The 23,248-nt window shown below is 39.6% G+C and overlaps 1 protein-coding gene across 4 annotated transcripts in view; it reads right to left on the bottom strand.

Annotated features, from left to right (window-relative positions):
- Positions 1–1,983: 1,983 nt before the first annotated feature.
- Positions 1,984–23,248, bottom strand: part of LOC122362283 (neuronal PAS domain-containing protein 3) — a 272,325-nt gene continuing 251,060 nt past the window's right edge. For 3 of the 4 annotated variants that reach the window (XM_043263690.1, XM_043263692.1, XM_043263693.1), the window contains 6 exons: positions 19,510–19,628; positions 15,993–16,186; positions 14,097–14,203; positions 8,659–8,806; positions 8,170–8,285; positions 1,984–6,976 (listed from right to left, as the gene is read on the bottom strand). In XM_043263690.1, coding sequence (XP_043119625.1) covers positions 5,577–6,976; positions 8,170–8,285; positions 8,659–8,806; positions 14,097–14,203; positions 15,993–16,186; positions 19,510–19,628 — 2,084 coding nt within the window. In that variant the 3' untranslated portion in view covers positions 1,984–5,576. The remainder of the gene's footprint in view (positions 6,977–8,169; positions 8,286–8,658; positions 8,807–14,096; positions 14,204–15,992; positions 16,187–19,509; positions 19,629–23,248) is intronic. The other variant, XM_043263691.1, reaches the window with a different exon arrangement.

Here is a 23,248-nt window from a genome sequence, read left to right as displayed (position 1 = left end):
AAACATATTTCCACCTTGTAGTAACGTAGTGTAGTTTAACCAGAGAAAACTAATGGACCTCATTAACAACGGTTAAACGTGGTTTATGTAAAATTAATAGTTATCTTTTATAAAACCAGTACGCCAAACACATTTTATAAACTAAAACGCCATCCGCAGCTGAATTTCATCGTAGAAAACCGCACGTAAAACTCACAAAGAGTGCTGTATTAGTGAAAATATTAAATATAGTTATCCTTATGAACGTTAACCGCAAATGAACAACAACAACAAAACATAATAATAATAATAATAAAAAAATAAAAATAGTTCTGCATGTTTTGTTAAACTGTGGTAACCGCAAATTAACGATAATTTAACCATCATATTTGTAGTAAAATAGTAATCAGTATGCCGAAAAAATTGTAAGGCTACTACACAATAAAACCGTATTTTTACATTATCCTGCCACACTTGCGTTTAGTTGAAAGATGGGTTTCAAAAATGATTAACTATAACAATCCGATACTTAAAAGAGACTCTAGATTGCTGAAGAGGTTTCAGAAACATGCAGAAGATCCTGAAGAAATAAAAGAGCGCCACAGGCTGCATTACTGGCTGTAGCCTCTAGATGTCACTCTTGTCACGCTGTAGTTCACCACCTAAAAACTGCTTCTGAGATCTCACCAAATTAAAAATCCAACTTCAGCTTCCTTAAAAACCGAAATCAAGTAGGCTTATATATGTATAACATGTAAAGTCTGTGCCTCTCTGTCCGTCTTTTATCAACACGTCTATCCTATTCCTGTCGTTTTTCTATGCGTGTATAAAACATGCCTGCCTCTGATAAATGCAGGTGTTAAATTGCATGAATAGACCTCAGTAGATGTGAAACAGTCCATCTCTCACGTTCATGTAGGTGTTGAGGGTTCTATGTACCTGTAGCTGCCCTAATGAGAAGGTTTATGCTATATAAACACACTCTGATTTCCAATAAGGACTGTATAGGGGAGATGGACAGCTCCTAATCATTAGGGAGGATTCAGGTTTGGGCTTTTTCACCTCCTCCTCCTCCTCCTCCCCTCTCTTTCTCTCTCTCTCTCCTGTGATCTATCATTCATGGGCTTCATTTAAAATTGCGTAAAATATTTAAAGTTGGTTGGATTTCTTCAGTGGGCTTCAGCGGTGACCTCCCCCTCAGTGCCTGAAGTCAGTGGAGAAAGATATGCAGCAGGGAGAAGGGAGAGAAAAACAGGGCAAAGAGGAAAGGTGTAAGGGAGATAGTGAAGGAAAAAAAACGAAGAACAAGTTACAGTGTTGCTTAGAATTGAACAAAAGCTCTGTTCGGTGTGGAATTCTAGTTTGTGATGCACTATATACTGCGTGGTGTACACTATACGGTCTACACTTCTCTGTATTAAATGGTAGATGTTTCATACGTTTGGGCTGCTCCGTCACATGATCTCGTTATCTTTGAAATGAAACCGTCCACTTGTTTGTAAATCTGCTTTAACTATTGGTTCTCTGATCAAGTAACGAGTACAGAGTTGAATTACTTTCAACATACTATTAATGGGAGGTCAATTCTAGCAATACGTGTGCATTATTCTGAGAGATCTGGAAAAATCGTAATAGTAATCTTACACCTTTTCCATGAAGACAACGCTATTGACTTCCCAAGTGTGTCTTTCTAATCTAATTGTGTTGAATTTATTAGTCCAAACAAGTAAGCGTCTTGTAATCTTTAATTAAAGGTAGAAGAAAAAACCAACTTGTTCTTCCACTGAAACAACTTTGCTTTGTTTTTATCTTTCCTGGCCAACCCTGACCACTTTGCACTATCCAATCAATTCCCAATGGATTCAATCAAATTCCTTCACTCCAACCATTCTTCTTCTCGAAATATCCCGTTTCACTCTTCCGAGCAGTAAAAATGGCCCGTTTTCACAAAGCAAGACCTAACATTGTCGAAAAAGATCTAAAGTAAAACACTTTTAAAAGGAAGCATTTTTCCCCTTTTATTTAGCTTTGCCGTAGGAAGTTACAGTGAGATCAGTATAATAGAAGACACAGATTGAAATATTCCTGCTAATTGAAAACCTGGTGAGGATACCATGAAGTGGAAAAACATGTCAGAAATACCCGTGAGATTCTGTCCAACGTAAAGGAGATTCACTGTCAAAAAACAAAGGCCCTGGTACAAGTGTACTGGATTGCCATTCATTGTATGCGGAAGCAAAAGTCAGCAGGGCTACACGGGAATACCTTGATTATTCCCTTACCTGAAACCTGTAGGTAACTAAAAAAAGGCTACATTAACCAAAACTAAAGATCGGGAGGGGAAAAAAATAGGAGGGAAAGAACAAACATAATGAAGCAGGAAAGTTGGAACGCAAAGAATAATCACTGATGTTCGGCATTCACTTATGATGAACAGAATGTAAAAGAAATGATGCCAGATAGTAACAAATCCAAGAAAAGTTTATTATGAATATGGCACCTGTAAGATGGTAAAAAAACTGTGTTACAGAAAGACAACCATGTATGACATGTCGCTTTAACTGATGAAAACCTACAAAAGTATAAAATAACCCTGTTGTAAAATGAAGTATGTACATTTTTGAATTGCAGCATTATTCATGGTAAATGAACAAAAAATGTGTTTCCGAAAAAATAAGCCAGGCACTCAAAGTTAGCTTCAGTTAGTTGTTTTTTGTCTTTTTTTCCTCTGAAAACAAAAAACAAAATCAAAAATGTACCATAGTTTTCTCTTTTTAATATTTTAATTTGTTTGTACTTAGAATTTATAACACTGTTAACACTGATACTAAGAGAATCCCCTTTCTCCCATATTCTTCTACTTGGCACCAAGTTCCTCATAAAAGAATCTGTATAATTGTACAAGAAATAGTTAAAAACACAGACACAGTCTTCACAGGTAATGAAGTGATTTCTCATATTGTAATTTTAAACACTATTTATCTGACAGCAGCTGAGATTAGTTTAAGATTAAATCACCAGCAATCATTTTGACACAACACAGATACATTGAGACAGCTCGCCCGGCTGTTCTGTTAGTAACATATGGGTGTATTTCCTGGTCCACAGTGTCTGTTTTTGGAGCTGCCCCCAAACCCCGTCCCGACTGCTTCTGCTCTACGTACAAAATGCTAAAATCTAGGATCCCGTTAACCTGCAGCGGTGACGCCAAGCTCTCCTGCAACCGTTCCGACAGCGAGTCCCGTTATTGTCATTTTTAAAAACATTAACATCATGACCTGGGTTTGAGTAACAACACGTCTTCACAGAAACCACAGACACAAGTTTCCTGATGTCGGGGGGAAGCCTGATTCAGGTAAAAAGACGAAGGCCCCCCCCCTTCCCTTTGCTGGACAGACTAAAAAACACTAAACATTGACAAAGCCGCTGGACCGAACAAAATCAAGTAAACCAAACAATCAACTTAGTAAACATGCATTTCCAAAACACCTATAAAAATAGATTTTATAGTGCGAAATATTTTTTTCATCTCTTTAGAAATCTTTAAAATTGTTTATTGTCCTGAAATACTACCGTCGTCATTTTTTTTTTTTTTTTTTTTATTATTTCCTGTGAGTTGCAGGGTCCTTGAAGTCAACAGGTTTGGTGGAAACCAATGAAATACACCCAATGCACAAGAGAAGCACAAGGGACTCTGGGAATGTTTCACATCTGAGGCTTTTAAGGTTCCAGTCTGCTAAATGCTACTTCAGTTTTTTTTTGTTTTTTTTTATTCCTCATCACGTTTGAGCTGGAAACTGCAATCCCAGAATTCCTCAGTGGCAAAAAAATGGCTCCTTAAACCTTTGAGCTAGTTTAGAGTCTTTTATCTCTGAGAAGAGAGAGAGGTCTGTAGACTACACGACAGCAAAGCAATAGCAGAAACAGAAAAAAGTAATACATACAAAAAGGAAGCAGCAAAAAAGGTGACACTACATTGGAAGGCCACCACACAAAATCCACTAACCTCCACTGGTTCACTAAGACTGCAAGGGGGCTGGAAGGAGAAGCAATGTTTCCCCGTCCGAGCCCGGACTAGCACAGAGAGGACAAAGGACAAAACAGCTACATTAGCTCAGTATATACTGCATATAGTAACACACACTTAAGTTGCTATGGAGACTGACAGCCAATGACACTTACACATTGTACAAGTTTACGGTTATCACGCTGCGTAATAGATGACTTGATGGACGGCTGCCAAAGGATGAAGTGACAGTTTTCTTCCGTTTTATTACTTTAGTTTTTTTTTTCTTTTTTTTCAAACATCAAATCACAGTGTTTTAACACCATACTGTGAGAGTAAAGTTTTTTTGGCAACAGTGGATAAAAATTAGGAATGTGGATTTTCAAAACACATTTTTTTGATTGAAAATGCATGTCCTTATTACAATCTCCATTTGATATGTGATTCTTAGAGAGAGTTAAGGGGTAAGGGATGAAGGGGAACTGATTTCGGAAAGGACACCAGGCTTTAAGCTAAAGAGGGAGTGTAAACAATTAAGCCAAAAATTATACAAAAAAAAAAAAAAAAAAAAAAATTAAGAACAGCTTTGACCAAAGCCTGTTGGAGTTTAACATTCATTTTCAAGTTTATGATGCAAAATTAGTCTCAGTTGCACTGAGAGATAAAAAAGAATAAAAAAAATTCTGTATCCCCTTCCAGACTCAATCTGATTGAGTTAAAACTCCCGTGCTCATGGGTAAATGATGAACATATTAAAAGAAAAAAAAAAAAGAACAAAAAGTCTGTTGAAGGTTTGACTTTTCTGTGGAAAAGCTCTGAAGCCGCCGTTTGTCTAGAGTTCCGGAACAGTACCTACATCAGCCAGCTGAGTGAGGGTAACTCAATGATAGCACCATGGATCTGCAAACAGAAGATGGAACTGGAAAAATCTCACACTGACCTGTTCCATGTCCTGGGATTTTATAGTAACATTCTATTCACAGGTCAATACCCGGCTAAAATTGCTTTTTTAAAATGCATGATTTGCAAGATAAGTTGAGCTATAAAAAACGAAGAAAAAGCATTATTTCTAAAATACTATTCCCCCTTTAGAAAGAACCGTAAAACCCTTTGAACTACATCAAATAGGGTAACATCCTTTTGTCAGCATCAATCTTGATTACATCAAGATACCTTTAGCAACATGAACAGTTTCTTTTCTTGTCGATTTTCTTTTTCTAATACCTTTAAGACATCCTAATGAGGATGTTACATATTCTGGACAGATATCTCACCACAGAGAAAACATACGCTACAGTGCTATGAATTCCCTGTGGCTCAAAAGGAACTCTTTACAATAGAGATGAGTCTGTTTAGTCTGTTTAGAGAAACCGTCATCAAGAACTTGTGTAAGGAGGCGAGAAAGAAGAAAGTCGAAGAGATAGAAAGACACAGGAAGAGAAACCATTCATTTCAGTTACACAAGCTCAATTGCTCAAAATTCAAAGTGCTAGAACATCTCACTTTTCCCCAACTTTGATACACAGTCTTTTGCCTCAGAAGAGTCTTTTTAACACAGTTGAACACAGTAATATGGTCTCGATGTTTTGCTTCAATCCTCCTTGCGCTCCAGAGTCTGTGTGTTATGGATGCCATTGCTGTAGACAGGAAATGGAAGCGTAGAGAAAAGTCCCTCGGCTGTGGTGAAGACATTAGCAGCTGGCATCTGAGTGAGGCCGGCTCCGCTGACTGCACCCCCAAAGGGGGTAGACATGTTGAGCCGGTGCACATGATGGTATAGCATCTCCATGGGCGTCTTGGGGTCTATGCCAAAGCCAGGCCCATCCACAAAGTTCACAGAGGTGTGGGCATTAGGCAGGAGGTTGCCCTGCATGGCCAGGCTGACGTCTGCAGGGGCATATCGGATCGTTCCAGTGGTGTAGACTCTCGGGGAAGCCGTGCTCGTGGCAGCAAGCGTGCCTGTGACTCTGTGCACCAATGGAAGTACCACGTTCCCCGCTTGTAACCTCTGCAGGGCTTCCAGGTCACTGGTGTAGAGCAGGGAGCCAGAGGAGGTGGGTGTACCCTGCTGCTTGTCCCGTGGCGAGGCCGAGAGAGGTGGGGAGAGCGGGTCAACGGTGGTGGAACTGGAAGGAGGAACCAAGCTGCCCGGAGTTGCGCTGGACACAGAGGTGGGGGCACTGTTATTGTTGCCGCTGCTACTGTTGCCATTGAAGTTGGGCTTTCTGCTGCCTCCTCCACCCTCGGCACCAGGTGGAGTGAGGACGGAGTCCGGGATGGACACCTGCAGGCCGGCAGGCGGGGGAGAAGGGAAGGTGTCGTGAGGTTTTGTCATACTGTAGGGGGATTCGTTACGGGAGATCTCTCTGTTGGGTGGGTAGTTCCAGATGCTGCTGTCGTTGTCGAAGTTTATAGGTTCTGACATCTCGGTCTTGATCTTCAGCACAGAGGAACTGGTTGGGGAGGGTGGAAGCAGGAGGGGAGGCTGGTCTCCAAGGGTGGGGTCTAGGCTGCCAGGACTGGGGGAAGCAGCGGCCGAGGGAGACAGACGCAGACGTTGCCGACTACCATCCCATTTCTGCTTTTTTCTCCTCTTCTTTCTCTTCTGGTGTTTACTCATTGCTGGCCCGCTCAGCTCTCCTCCACTGTTGCAGTCCTTTACAATATCTTCCACCTCATCCTCTTCTTCTTCTGAAGAGCAAGAGGAGGGCGAGTCCTGCAATTCCTCCACCTCACCGTCACCATAGCGCTCCACCTTTATGTGCAAACCACCCAGGCGGCCCTCCTTGTGGTCGGTTTCACAGTCAGAAGGTTCCAGACTATCATCACTGTCCTGACTTTCTGGATTGCTGGAACTGTCTCCTTCCTCTTGTCGTCTCATCTCTTGCTCTGGTGGCCGGCCCGTCTGTTTCTTACTGTCTGACTCTGGATCTTCACTGTTCTCGGAAGACTGATTGCCCTTTCCATCTGACTTGGAGTTTTCGTTGTCTTCTGGGAGAAAAAAAAAATGGTTTAAAGGACAGGTTTCCATATACGTCATAGTTGACAAAGTAAGGTTTCTCACAAAAGAAACATAGTTCACTAAACATTATCAAAGGCTTAATGTTAAGGATATTCATTTAAAGTTTGGAAGTGTTACATACAGTAGGATATATATATTATGCTTACGTACAGGACACAATTACACTAAGGACATATAAACTCTTTGATGTTCTATTTTTGGCAACAGTATTGGGCACCGGTTACTTATTTGTGACATTACGTGTCGTTAATAATTAGTTTTGTTATGGTCGACTCTAATTCTGTTCAGAACAAGTGACTTTAGTAGCTCAAGATGAGCTCAAACTATGCATTAGAAATCATTAATGCATTAAAATTCTTTCTTTTTAAAGTGCATGAATTTAGAAGTGAGGGGGGAAACAAAACTGTGAGGCATACATCTCACAGGGATTTGGAAATTCTGGCCTTAGGAAAAACATGTCTGCATTGGAAGAGAAACACAGGGAGAGAGAGAGATAAAGAGACAGAAGGAGAAGGCGGGGTGTAGAGATAGGTAGGGAGTGTGAGAGGAGAAGAGGGCATGGTTTGGTCCAGCTGCAGCTGGCATAGTCAGTAACCTTTGTGATGAAGGCTGGCAAAAGGCTCGGCAGGCAGAGATGCCCAGGGGCCAATATGTTGGCACTTTCCCCAGACTGTCAACTGGCCTTGTTCACTCTCAGCCTCCACCATCTCTGGAATCTCACTTCATCTTCTTTTGGAATGTATAATTAATATCTCCAACTGGCTGTGGAGTTTTAATTGACTATTTACACCAGTTTTAGGGACATATCGAAAGCACCACATTTCCTTGTCCTACATAATTTCCAGTAATTATTGAAATGAAGATATTTTACACAGCAAGAGCCCTCAGATGAGACATTTGCATTTGGTTAAAAGAAAACTTTCAAGTGTGTTGTGTAGAGTGTTTGCTATACCACTAGTTTGTAAAGAATCTAAGATGTACAATCTAATGTCACCATAAATGGTTCCATAAACGGGGATAACAATCCCCGTGCAAGAAAAAACGGTTTTAAGTGTCAAGGGCAGCTATTGGCTTGGCTTCGTAGGAATCAAACCAACAACCTTCCACTTACTCTGTAATGTTCTGTGACTTCAATGAAATGGGATGAGAAGTGATGCTATACCTGAGTTCTCCTTGGAGTCAGATTCAGAATCTGATGTTTCTGAAGACTCTGATGCCTTCTCTGGCAGATTAGGCAGCTGTGCGATATCCATGGGTGTGTCTTTGTACTCTGGATTACTGCCCATTAGAAAAGAAACCACAAAAAAGACACGTTTAGAAGAAACAAGTTATTCACTTTGCCAGCTGAGAATCATTCACAGCTGTGCGAAACATCCTTCACTCTCTTTTCTAGAACGTTTTAGACATCCTGATTGATTCACTGCGGCCCAATCCACAGAGCATTTTAATGATCTCTAAGCTCGTACACAGACCCAAAAGCAGTATGAAATCACACTGCAGTTTGAGAGGATCAGTGTGTTTGGCCTTCGTCGTCTTATAGAAGAACTAACCCTCTCAAGTAAGAAAATACTTTCATCTTGTTACAGTGCTGGATGGAACAAATCAAAATCTAAAGATATGGCATTTTCATCAAAGTAAAAGACTCGTATACCTGAGCACATAGTTGACCCAGATGATGTTTTTTTCGTTGGCGTTCTTGGCGTTGATTGCAATAGTGGCACTGGACTGGATCCAGATATAACCTCCATTTTTCTGAATCCAGCGGTAATACTTTGTCACACACTGACCTTTATTCATCACTATGGAATTGAAAGAGGACAGTATAGGAGAAAGGAAAGGAGGTGTAAGAGAAAAATAGAAGAGGACAAAGACATGGTGAATACGTGATATATTAAAATTGTTACATACACTCAAGTTTAATTACAACAACAAATAATATTATTCATAATATTTGCATTCTGTGTGACCAGGTAAAGCACAAACCTATCCATTATACTATTTGAAATCTATCCTATTACCATCTTGAACGTTAATAATCCTGAAAGCCCAGCAGAGGGCGCTGTGACTGTTTGCTAAAGGCCCTGTAATTGTGTCCTTGTCTAAGGCTACTCATGTGAAGACACTGTGGCAGTTGCCATAATTTTGGCTAAATTAAGCGCTAAATGGTGATCTCAAATAATATGAATTTGCATTAATCATTGTTCTGCAAAACAGAAACAGTCGGAATCCAAGCACGGTAGTAAATTCAGATTCTGGGTTTAATTACAGCTACAAATAGCCCTTTCCATAAAAAGAGTCCATTGAGAAGGATGATTTATATAAGAATAAGTCTAGTAATTAAAATCATTACAGACTAATAGCATTGTTTAAGAAGCCGTCCCAAAGGCTCCGATAATTGACTTTAGTTCACCGACTGCTTTCTGTACCAATAAATGTAAAACTAAGCTTTAACTCCAGAAAATTGAGACAAAAAGCCAAGAGTTGTTTATCTGACTTGTTCGCTGTGGCCAGTGGGCATACCCTTGACTCACCTTCACTCTCTTCAACAAAGTTTACATGCTACTGAGAGTATATGGAGAGGTTCAGTATACTTGGAATGCAAGCAAAAGAGCTGGACAAAAACATAATTCACATCTAAAATGATAGAACCGAAGATAAAAGAAACAACTGCTATGAACTAAGGATGAATATTTCATAAAAACAACTTCGTTAAATACGAAAGTAATGTCTCATTTTGAAAATGTTTTAAAATCTCAAAGTGGCAGAAAGAAAAAATAGACACCCTACACAATTTTTTAGCTTAGTAGAGCTATTTCTTGTGCCAGTGAAGCACATTGAATTAAAGTATCCTGTATATTATTTTTATCATACATGCAGAATGTCTGTGTCCCTTTAAACCCTTGCTACTGTCTACAAGTTCTAGGACATTTGCCTTTAAACCTGATGAGCTGATCTCATCTGCATTGCATTTGATGTGCTGGCCCCCTCGTCTTCGCCCGGCACCACGTCTGTACAGGTGAGGCTTATTTTTTAACCCCCTTTCAGTTACGCTGCCATTAAATCAATCAAGGGCTGCTTGAGTTATTGATTTAGTGGTAATGAAGCCACCCCCTTTCTCTCCCCCCTTTCTCTGTCTCTCTCTCTTTTTCTGTATCCTTCTTTTTATTTTCCGGTGCAGGAGTCGTTGGCTGCTTTCGGGGGCTTTAAAAGGAATACGGCCTCTTTAATCTGCCTGCCTTCTCCTGGAGCCTCGGGCAAGCCTGCAGGACGGTCTCTCACTCTCTCTGTCTCTCTCCCTCTCTACTTCCGTTCTTTCTCATTCTATCTCTCTTGCTCACTCTCTCTGCGCCAGGGCCTCTGTCCTTCAGTTCTGTTAAATCACTTGGATCCCTTCCATAATAGCAGCTACCTTTCAGATACCCTTTACCCAGCGTGGCCTCACTTCCAGCAGGAGGGGTGGAGGGTGTCACTGTCATATAAAAGTAAGTAATTTACACCCGTGAAATTGCTTTATGGAAAAGTCCTTGCAGTCCACTGGGGTATTATTGTAAAGACAAGCCTTTTATGAATGAGAGAGCAGACATGCAGATCTGGAGCACCCGGGCAGGGTTTGGCCGGACAAGTGAATTGGAGGTTTTTAACTTGTATTCTTTGGATCTAATGGTGAAACTTCACCAGCGGAGGAAGTAAACGTCTTGGCCATTTAGAGAAGCGTCAAGAAGTGAAATTGCACCTGCGATCATTGTTTTCAAAGCATCATCGCAGTTTCAAGGCGTTTTGGAATAACTGCAAGTAAGGATGCAATCTTCTGCTGGTTTTAAAGAGGTCTTTGTGTTGTAAAATCCAGATGAAACCAGTTTCTAGCTGGTCAAAGCTGGCTGTTTATGGACGCATGCTAATCCAAACTGCTTGAGATATTGTAAAACTAGTCGGAGGTGGTTGGCTAAACTGGTGCAGACATCTAAAAAACTAAGCGAAATGACATGCAAATGAACCACTGCTGACATAAATGCAGCATATCCATGAATACAGACTAACAGAAACATCTATTTTATATTTACTCTGAATCCATTATGGAAGGAACCTGAAGAAACATTGTCAACGGTACATGCGATGGGTGTTAGAGCAGGTGTATTTTTCCGCAGCTGTGGAGTCTATCTTCAAGCACAATAAGGAGTGAAGGGAGTTTTTCATTAAAGTCAGTTTGAACTACTCTTCAGAGACCGGCTCTTGTAGTCTGCCTTCAGGCACAGAGCTTCAGTCTCCTGGGGTTTCTCCACACTTCTGTGAGCCATCGTTTCCCACCTCTGTCTCCCTCTCGCTCTCTTTCTCAGCTGGTAAAAGCACACACACACACACACACACACCCGCGGAGCATTTATGCGGTGAGTATTATACGTAGTCATGTAACACACTGTCTTTTATTAATTTAAGCCGTGTTGGTCCTGTTCAGAAGCTGACACAGGTGAGGTCAGAGCTGTCACAATGCATTTCTGGCCATATAAAACACCTGCTCTCAAATGCTTCATGAGCTGAACAGTCGGCTTTCTAATTTTCCTTTGATAAACTAGTGCTATTTGTTTTTTTCTACAGTTACGAACCTCAAATTAAACAAATAGACGAAAACGGCAGCTTTAATATGTCCAAGAAGCATAGAGATTTTACTGTAGCTCAAAACCAATGCCTTATTGTTTTTATTGAAAAAAACAGCAACAGCGATATGAATTACATTAACATCACAATTAAGCAATTCTTCTACTTATCCTCATTTTTAAACCATCCACTTTAAAATCCAGAAACTACTCATTTTATAAAGGACCATAAACAACTCTTTAAGCAACCCTAGGTCAAGGTGCTCAATTTAAACAGATCTGCTTTAAGCGCTTTATCGGGCCCTTGAACACTTGAGCAGTGGCCTATGAACTCTGCAGTATGCATCTGTAATATATCATACATTGCAACTCATAAAGAACACTATAGGCACTCAAGCCGAAGTCTTCTCCACGCACGCGTCACTGCATCTGCAGCAGAGAGATTTGACCAGGCTGACATCATCCCTCTTATCCCAGGCTCTAACCAATCTGATGGCCCTGTGTGATCTGATATCAGTGTCTGATTAGCAATCAGCAGGAGATCGGTGTGACTGCTCCTTAGTCACGCGCGTCATGTTCATGAAGACACCTGAAGATCTGGCTTCGATACAAGCCAAGGCGACACGCATTATTATAATGCATTTAGCTGTGCTAGGATTGCTTAGTAACTAACTAAAAGTATCAATAAGCAATAATTCAACACTTTCTTAGAACTACACTCTCTCATTTGAAGGAATTTATTATAATATATATTTTATAGTTTTATTAGTTTAAGTTATAGTATCTGAACTAATGCAATTATCTGTGCACTAGATAATACAGATCTTATCATGCAAAAATGATCAATTATATAAAATGGTTATATATTTGCATTGACACTGAGGGCAATAATGCGCCTAACAAAAACGCTAATAACAATCAAAATATGTTTTTCCTTAAAAATAAAAATCTAAGCGTGCCCATCGTATTTTGCATAAACTGTTCCGACTTTTACCAGGTATAAGAAAATAGTTTCATGCATTTACATGACCTTAATTGTTGGCAGGTTATTCAGCATAATCAGTGTATGATTGTGCATGTACACTGCCTCATGAATAGATTCACTGTCATTAGCTACTTTTTGTTAGTATCCTGCATTTTAGTTGAACCGTTTTTTAAAAAACATAGCTTAACATCACTTTAAGTTCTTTTGAATTATTATTACGGCAACATTTTCAAACACTGTTTCAACCAGCTTACCGCATTTTATCAGACCGAGAATGAACGTGCAAAGTAAAATGCAGGAACAGAACCCCTTATCCACTCTCTACTGTAGCGACAAAGCCAGCCATTTGCAGCGCGGCTAGATTTATGTTGATTGCCGCCACGCTAATGCGTAATAGATGGTTAGAAAGCCAGGGGTAGCTGGGAATGTGCAGTCCTCTCTTTGTGTCTATCTCTCTCTCTCTCTCTCCTTTCACACAGTCTCTTTCTCTCTCTCTGCTATCAATGCAATCCAGGGCTTCGGTCCTCTCTCCTCTGCCTCCGCTGGGTTTCAAATCAAGGTCTAATGGACCCAATCTGGTGGCTTTTTAAGGCAAAGGGACAGTGCAATACAGTGGTAATTGCGCTCTAATTCAGTTGAACTCCCAATATCTAATCAGACAGCTCCAAATTCCCTCGCCAGCCCCAAGGACACCCGCCCTCCTCTGCAAACACCTAATAAAACGAGGGATTTATCCCCCTCCTCCTCCTCTTCCCGTGCCTCAACCCTCACTACTTAAATAATGGCAACCTGCCTGCTGTAGAGCAGCGCACACATTTACTGTATGAAACGCTACGCCGCTCTCAATGACGTTTCGAATTCCTGCCACCGTGGTGGAGGGGAGCAGGAAAGGTGTGCTGCCAAAACACACTTAACAGATGATTTAGGATATTCAAAAAGCATGAACGTTCCTCCAGACGGTCAGCAGCCCTCCTGCCGAGCTCGATGAAAGCAGAGCGTGCGAAAGGTTGAGGAACCTTCAAAGGGCTCTGCAGAGGCGGATCGGCCCAGATGAATACTACATGACATCAAAATGCGCTCGAAATGTGGCTCCTGTACATTGAGAGGTGCAACTTAACCTGAAAAGAGGAGTGAAATGTGTAAGAATGTCAAACGACCCGAGATTCTGTGCTCCGTGAGCGATACAGGGCTTGTTTGGAAGACGCGTGCTTGCCTTACCGTCTGGCAGAGGGAAGCGGTTCTTCATGGACAGTTATGAGAAGAAGCGCTAGCATGGATAATCTTGCCTGTCACACTGCTGTCCCATTACGCTGAAGTGCTGCAGCGAACACATTACACCAGCTTTGGCACGTAACACAGTGTGCTCTCAGGATGTCATTGACCAATGATCAATGAGTCCCGCTAAAGCATGTAAGGACACTGAATCTTGCTCTTTAACAACCATCCTCTAGTTTTTGGCACTGTTGGGTGGCTGCACAGATTGATTGGATGGATTTGGGAGCAGATACTCACGGTCTAAATGGCTTTGCCGAATGCCTTCCACGTCCTCTGCGTGAATGAAGTGATAACATCTCTTCCCTACGATGTCGACAGGTGTCAGGTCCATGTAGTCACTGATTCTAGAAAAGGATTATTTCATTCATAAAATCAAAATTGACACCATTTTGCTCCCTTTTGCACTATTTTTAAACAATGTTTGTATTAAACTATTTTGTGCATTAAAAAACTTGTAAAAAAATGCTAACAATACATTGTATAGGTCAAAATGAGCGATTTCTTACCATAAATATATCAAAATTTAATTTCTGATTAGTAATATGGTAATATGCATTGCTAAGGACTTCGTTGGACAATACAGATTTTCTCAATATTTCGAATTATTTTTTTTTTTGCACCCTCAGACTCTAGATTTTCAAAAAGTTGCATCTCAGCCAGATATTGTCCAACATACAAACCATACATCAATGAAATGTATGATGTATTAATCTACATTAAAAAAAGTTATGAATGACTTTTTGTGGTCCAGAGTTTCATATATTAGTATTCGTAAGAACCAATCAGGTTCCTCCAGTTTTAATAAAGCTATACTAAAATAAACTGGCGTATGATTTACTTTGAAACAGTTTTCATTTAGAAATGGACAAATTACAAAGAAACATCAAGGAACGGGTTGAATTACATAGTAAGTTAGTTTGAAGTAGAAAGACTGAAATGGTTTCTTGTAAAACATACTCCAATTTTTATTTACAATAATAATAATAATAATTGTATAGTTTAATGGTCACATCAGTAAGGAAAACTAAGCGGTCCCCCAACAAGAAACTAATCAGATCTTACCGTGGGTTATTATCTCTTTCTAGTCAATGAAGGATTAAAATAGGACAAAGACCTGATTGGTTTCTAGTCAACCTCTGATAAGGAGGTTCTGATTTCCCAGCCCTTCTGTAAGCTAAATATATATTGCACCAGATTTTATTCATTAAAAAGGTTTCCATCTGTGATGGCAAGCTGTCAGCCTGTTTTCATTATAGACATAATATTTTCTGACCTACTGTAGCTCTACCAACTGTTTGCTGAATCTAAAAGCAATTATCACAGAAGTATTGAAAATTTGATAAAAACAGGTGGCTAAAGCCATACGAGATGCCTTTAAGTCGAGCAAATACTATTAGCGGTGCATTTTGAGACATTATTCGACTCTAACCTCTGTGCAGTCCTTCTCTACACGGATCAGAGAACATGGCCAGTATAAAAAAAAATGGCCATTCGATCTCTATCCACCTTCATTTTAAAGCGGGCTTTTGCTGTGATGATAACTCCGCTATAGACTTGGCCCGATTCCATTCTCTCATAAATATGTTAAGTGCAGGGGAGTGGTAAAAATTTTAGCAGACACTGGGATGACTTCAATCCCAGAGATATAAATAAAACTAATAAAACTAATATGATATTTCCTTTCAAGCCAGGCCAAATTAAGATGTTCTCATTTTATGGGGCAGCAGTGGAACCACAGATGTTTTGTAAGTACAAAAGAGAGTTTTTTCTTGGCCGGCTTTTCAAACGAGCGATAGATGTTGAAACAAGGTCATTCTGGGATTGCGTTTAAGCAGAACTCATCACTATCAGCTCCATAATGAACTGCACATGAACATTACTGTGTGGCTGATTATCTACTCTTGCAAAACACATTTTCACCCGCTGATCCTTCAGTTCTACAATAATGTCACATTTTAACTCTAAGCAGCCGAAATTGAAATTCTTTTTCACAGTTTATCATTCTTTAGGGCAGATAAAACATCTTTTAAATCAAACTGCGCACGATACTAGGCTTATACTAAATCAGCTTTGCAAAATAAGATTGTTGCCCTCTTAAAGATTGACACTAACCATATTCTTATAATAATGTACCTGTTTTCACAGTATACGATGTTGAGATCCATGTTGACCCGTGTAACAAACATCTGGCAGTCGATCCGAACCTCATTGATGGTTGGTGGAGGAAGTGCGTGTGCCACCACAACCATGCCCATGATTTGATTGGGTACCGAACGACTGTGTGTTAATGCCATTCTTATCCGCAGCCTGCCGGTAATGTGGATAACCTTGAAGAGGACACAAAGCAGAAAATTAAAAACAGATCAGATGCACTTGTCTTCAGAATTACATTCACATCCTTTAACAAAGTATCCAACCACAGTGTCAATATAACCGGATAAAGCGGTGTAAGACGCCAGCTGAGCTCTTTAACGACTCTATACGTTCTTTGCATATTAGCGTACGCTTGACCAAGATCCAAACCAAGATTCTCAGGTTCTTGTACCCGTTATGTGCTTGTTCATGAAATATTAAAAACACAAAAAGCACCATTTCCCTCTGAAATAATCGAGAGATAACAAAGGCAGAGGAACTAATTACTTTTTCGCTGGCTTTAAAGTTTGTAATGCTTTAAAGTCTTTTGTAGCCCGTTTTGCCCAGAGGATGCATTGACTAGATCGGCAACGATGTTCTTTTTTGGATCCATCCATTTTAATCACCCAGGGAAACCTGGAGGGGATTGTTTTTGTAGTGTTTTAAACTTCTGACACTATCCTTTCATTGGTTCACCTCAGAGATCGGTGAGATGCTATTAGCATCATTCATATAGACAGTCTCGGCCCCGAAGTCACCGAGTGCTCAGGCCGCTGGGGCTCTTTGATGCTTTGTGCGTTTCCGCTGAGGGACAAGCAAATCCAAACCCCAGGAACGATGGACTGCCACAGTCACTAAAAAAGAGTGACTCTCCTGCTGTAGAGTTGAGAGTTTGATCGAACTTTCACAGAATTCAAAAGCCATCTCAAATCAGGGGCCAATTAAAGACGACTGCGAAAGTTCAATGATGTCACATCCAGTCAGGAAATCCTCCGTTTTTAAGCAGAGTTTACTTTGGGCTTAAATTTTATGTTTAACAAAAACATTTTTTACCAGAATAACAAAAAGGAACATTTTTTTTGATATCGTCTTTCTCTGAACTTACCTAGAAATACTACATCAACGATACATTGTTATCGTATTAATTATACTTTCACGCCAAAATTCATTAGCATATTAAAGATCATGTTCCATGTAGATATTTTGTACATTTCCTACAGTAAATACATCAACATGTCATTTTTGATTTGTAATATAAATAGCAAATGACTCGACTTGGACAACTTTAAATACGATTTTCTTAATATTTAAGATTTTTTGCCACTCTCAGATTCCAGATATAGTTGTATCTCAGCCAAATATCGTCCTATCCTAAAAAAAACATACATCATAAAGCTTATTCCTTCAGGTTTTGTGGGTCATAATTTATTTGTAGCTGTTACATAATCTACTTAAATAGTCTTTAATGAATTCTTTTCAAAGCAGAAAAATTTCATGTAATCTCTCAATTCCCATCAGGCCATTAACACACCTTTCCGTATAGGTGTTCTTGGAAAAAATCAGACAGAGAGGTGGCGAAATGTGTGTTCCTGGTTTTCGATCAGTGTGTGTGTTATCGTGACACGAGCGTGCATCAGACAGACACACCGGCAGTCGAGAGAAAGCACTTGATGCGGCTTCAGTAAGACATCACAGCACGCCACGATCAGAAGGTGATGTCCAATTATGGCCGATATCAAACCTATACACGAATTCTCACAAACAGCGGCGAAACGCACACCACCTCCGTAACACGCATCCATCTCTACATACGTGCAACACGGGGTCTTTCAATAAATAAACACTGAGCGGCATTAAAAGCGAACAAAATGGAAATGATTCTACTGAAGCCCAAAGCGAGGGGCATCAAAAAGTTAGTTGGAAAATACAACTTTTGAAGTAATTGCCACAAAGAGAGACTCGCCGGTGAATTGCTGCAGGAGTGCTCTTGGCAAGAACATCATAAGCTCTGGCAAAACATTAAATATGCTCAGGCTGCTAAATGCAAACTGACATGGCAAGGGTTCACCGCGGCCGCAGCGAGAGGCAGCCGCATAGCATATCTCAATTTAATACAAGCCAACATAACAAAGGGATCAATTTTTATAATTCATGGTTCAGCACACAATGCTCTCTCTCTCTTTCTCTCTCTCTCTCTCTCTCTCTCCCCGCCCGTCACCGCGTCGGTGAATATAGAATAGGTATACATAAGAAATAAGATTCATCTGTTCCTAGGGATTCTCTGGAGTGCTTTTGAAATGCGATACGGCACAAGTAATGATAGAGAGCTTTTACATGAGTGCATTAACTGAGCCGGGGGCCGAGACGCCTTGGCAAAAAAAGAAAAGACTGGTTTAAGCTGGAGAAGAATTCACTTTGATTTGACCTCCAGAGTGAAGAGGAGATATAAACAGCCATGATGCGTGGCGCGCTTCGCTTCCCACCGCCTCACACCTATCACCTAATGCTGGCGCGTCGTATGCAAAATTCATACTTTTGTATTATGTAACAACACAAATATTGACTTAATTTGGAGTAAATGCAATAAGAAGTGTCCTTGTCTGGCTGGTAATGTATGCGAATGTGCATGCGTGAATATTTATGCTATGGGTTAGTGCGCTCCCCGACTTCACGCTTATTTGCATCAAATCTGCGTCCAGATGGATGCAGCAGGGGCTTTGGATCGTTCACTCAAAGACACATCCAAACAATCATCCACTTCTCTGTTTACAATCCGACCGATACTAAATGTACAGCGTTCAGTGATGTGTTGTATCAGTGGTATCTTCTATGACAGCACGAAGTGAAAAAAAAGCGCATAGTACGTGAACATAAATACTTTACTGTTCTAGGGTTTGCAATGTTTTTGGAAGCGACTAACGCTCACCAAAGCAGCACTGAATATAAGTAAAAGAAGACGGTAAAAACTTTAACAATTTAAAGTTACTGTTTGTTTTTATTTGAATGCGTTTTAAAATGTTATTTATTCTTGCGACAAAGCTGAATTACTCCAGTCTTCAATGTCACACGATCTCTCAGAAATCATTCTCACATGCTGACTTGTTGCTCAAGAAAATGTTCTCATCATTATCAATAACGAAAACAGTTCTGCTTATATTTTTGTGGAATTCGTTGTGCATTATGTTCCAGGTTTTCGATAAACAAAGTTCAAAAGAAATGCATTTTTTTTTTTAAATAATATCCTCATTATCAGTTTTGTTTTAATTTCATGCACCGTTGTGGGGATTTTTTTTTATTTCAATTGAATTCATTTAGTTTAAAAATTACATTAGTTGACTAAAATTCACTAAGCGTTTCAGAATCGACGTCCAGGATTAAAAAGAACTAGAAAAGTAGATTTTGCTATGATCCGGATTATCCGAAAACATGTGACTCGTCTGATTCCATAACATAAAGACTGAATTGAGTTTTCATTTCTTTTAGGACATGCCGGTGATCATCCAGTTCCAAGTCTTACCTTGTATCCAGAGGACTTGATGTGGACGCCTCTTTTAGTGAGCGTGGATTTCATACGGACGAAGAAAGAACGTTCTAGAGTGTTATCCGGTGACAGAAGACTGGGGCTGTTCGACTCCACTGCAGAAACAAACAAACAAACGTCCTATTACAACAAAAAACAATACACAGAGACAGCAAGATATCAGACTGCTTTAGCGAGTGTACGGTGTGTAATATCTTCTCATTGAGTTTCTATCGTCTCTTGGTAGACAGCTAATGAAACAGCACAACCTGATAAGGGGGAAGGCGCTAATCAAACTTTGACAATGTTTTAATTGTATTTACTAATAGCATGAAGCGGAGCCTCTGCAAACATGATAATTGCTTTAAACTCGACATGGCAAATGAATAAACCTCACCAGGCTGCTGTTAGATGTTTTTGCCTCTGCAGGAAATGGGAAAATTAAGCAGACTGTAATTTAACAAGCTTGCTGCTTACATTTGCTTCATAAAAATGAAAATAGATCATTTTTGATGACAGCGAACAAAAAGAATGTATTCCGTATACGATAATGCATCTTTTACCAGATGGGAATGGGAAGAAAAAAAAGATTTCAAGCCTTGATCTTAACACAAGGACACTTGACGAACAAAGAAGGTTCTGCTAATTTGCTGTAACACGCTTGATTAGAGACAAATTAACTGCACGTTTTAACTTGTCTTGACATTCACCATGTTACAAACAGCCTTCAGAGAAGAAGGTTTAGTGTAAGAGCAGGACAGTATGACAGCCACAAAACATTAGTCGCTCCCACTTTATATTTAGTTGGCCTTGACTATGTATTACGTACATTTCTTTTTACATTGTATTTCTACTAAAAACCTAAACATAGTTACATCTATAATTCATTTCTTAATTACACCTTAACCCACCTTAAACCTACTCATGAGACCAAACCTGTCTCATATCCCACCTCGACAGCAGCAAAAGTGTTTTGCGATACAATATGACCACAATAAGTACATTGTACCGATTTTTTGATGTAAATACAAGGTAATTAAGGCAAAGTGTGACCCATTTGTCTAAACACTGAGTGTCCGAGTATATATATATCTATATACGTATGGCATATATATATATTGCTACAAGCACAGTAGTACATTTTACTAATACAAAAATTAAAAGTCTGGGTTTTGGACATGAGTAAAATGTGAATAATACAGTAAAAAGCGACAAAAATAAATAAAGACACGCAAAAAAAAAAAGAGGAAACTTAAGTGAACATTATATAACGAGAAGAAAAAAAATCTGTTTTAATAAAATCAACGCCTGAGACATAAAAGTATAGTTGAATAGGCACCGTCTTACGGTTGTGGGTTTGGACTGCTGTATTTCCCCGTTTCTCTCTCTCTCTCTCTCTCTCTTTCTCTTGCCCTTTTTTCTCCTCCCTCTTTCTTTCTGAGAACATGAATTAAATGTCATTTAAAATCTAACTAGTCCTTTATCACTCTGGGGAAAAGGCAGAGCCATGTTATATTTAGTCATTTCATTTCTTCTGATTAAATATGAATTACTATGAAATTTTTCTCATCATCTAACACACAAGAATATGCCAACAGCTTTTTAATACACTATATAAGCACAAACTTCAGCTCTAAGAGTTTAATTCGCCACTCTAATCCAATCACATCAACCTTATTTCTCTTATCAGAGATTCCCATTTTGAATTAAATGAGCTCATTAGTTTTAATCAAAGGCAGAGAGATCAAAACTTGCACTTAAATGCTTTAGATCAGAGCTGTCAGTCAAGCGTAGAGTTCTATTTGACTAAAACACAAGATCAGAGGCCGTTGCAACTCGCCGTTTTCATTAAGAATGAGACTGGCTTAAAGATACGCTGTCCTTTTTTGACACGTGCAGCGCTCGGACAGAGAGAGGTCATTTACCACATGCCCCCCGCGACCTCGCTTTGCTATTAATGACGGGAATATGAATTATACAGTAAAAGCTTTGCGACACACGCTCACGCTCCTGGTTTCCCTCATGCTACCGAACAGTAAGAAAGCTGTGCTTTACCTGGAGATGAATAAACTAAAGTCCAGAATGCAGTCAAACGTTTGCGCTACTGGTGTAGTAGATGACAGCAGTTTCCATATAAACTGTACAAGTCGACTCACATTCTGTAAAAAATATGGTAGTTCAATATTTGTCATGAAACCTGAAGATTTAAAGATGATTTCTGCATTTTCTTGATGCATGCCTACGAATGAGGGCATCATTTGGAAAGCATTATGTTTTATTTTAAACATCTGATAAACTATACAAGGCAGAAACAATCTTATAAAAAATATCTTTTGAATGTTGTTTTGATATCCTGAATGTTACAGCGTTGTTTTATATAAGAAAAAGAGAATATGATCCAAAAATGTAAATCTTCGGCATAAATTTACACATCAAATGCGTTTTAACAATACTATTTCTGTAAAACATTATTCTCAGTGGTTTCTGATGTACTGTCTAGTGGAGTTAATGAAATTTCTTCTCATCATATAACATAAAAATATAAAACATAAATATAAGAACTTCCTCTCTCTGCTACAATCACATCAACATTATTTCTCGTAACAGAGTCAAAGAATACACTCCAACAATGTAAATGTACATATTTTGACAATACTGTTTGGGTAAAAGATTCATTTCAGCAGCATTGCGTCTGAACGAAAGTTTTTTAATTTGAAGACAAACTTCCACTCTGAGAGTTTATTTCGCTTCTCTGATCCAATCACATCTTAACAGCCATTCCTATTTTGAATGAAAGAAAAAGGTTTATTTAATGTTGTTGTAATATCTAAATTAGGAAAATGTAAATCTTCCACATGAATCTATATTGTGATAATAATTGAGTGCCTGAGACGTGGTCTAGCAGTGTGAAATGTTAATGCATTTGCTGCATGTCACCTCTGGGCTGCATTAAAAAGCCTGTGTGAATGCCGCGCGTGCGAAGAAGATGTGCTGTATTTATTCATGTCAAAAGCCCTGTTGTTTTGCACACATATGAGCTTCCAGCACTTCCGTGTTTGCAGTCCAGCAGGAAGCCCCGCGGCTGTAGGAATGCGAGCAGATCTGCTAAATCATCAATATCAGCCAATCCGTGAGATTAAGGGAATCTGCTGCGTGCGTCGAGAGAGTCTTATATGTTCGACTTAAACCAACATCCCCACAATGCACCTGTGTTTCAGCAGCCCAACGCTCCTCGAGCTTCACCGTTTGTTTTGTGTTGTGTGTATGAACTCCCTTGCAATCCAAGCGAGGCGAGAACACAGAAAACCATTCAAATCTAGAAAATTCCTCCGACGTCTTCCTCGCGGAAGAGAGTACTTTTGTGGAGTTTAAAAACAAAACCATCCACGACGCTTTAAAATCGGCTCCTCGTGTAAAACTGACATGACTTTTTAAAAGGAAAATATTATTTATGTGAGACGGAGGTGAATTTATGATCTGGAAGGCCTTGGGATTAATTTTCTTGATGAAACCTTTGAGAATGAATGTGTCTGGGAGTAAATGATGAGATTTTAAAAGTATTACACTCCTCGCCGAGAGTGTTGACCATCAATTACCACCTGGCAGGTCTGGAGGTCCTCGTCTGTACTGAACTGGCTCACGGTACACAGTTGACTTATAGGCCCGTAGGAGAGCTTGAGTACTCTAGCTAATATTCCTCGATTTACATTTATATAAATATTAGTACCAATTCAGG

Source organism: Puntigrus tetrazona, chromosome 17, assembly GCF_018831695.1.
Source record: "Puntigrus tetrazona isolate hp1 chromosome 17, ASM1883169v1, whole genome shotgun sequence".
NCBI classification, from domain to species: Eukaryota; Metazoa; Chordata; class Actinopteri; order Cypriniformes; family Cyprinidae; genus Puntigrus; species Puntigrus tetrazona.
The sequence above is the reverse complement of the archived record's forward strand: the minus strand, read 5'-3'. Positions and strand labels throughout refer to the sequence as shown.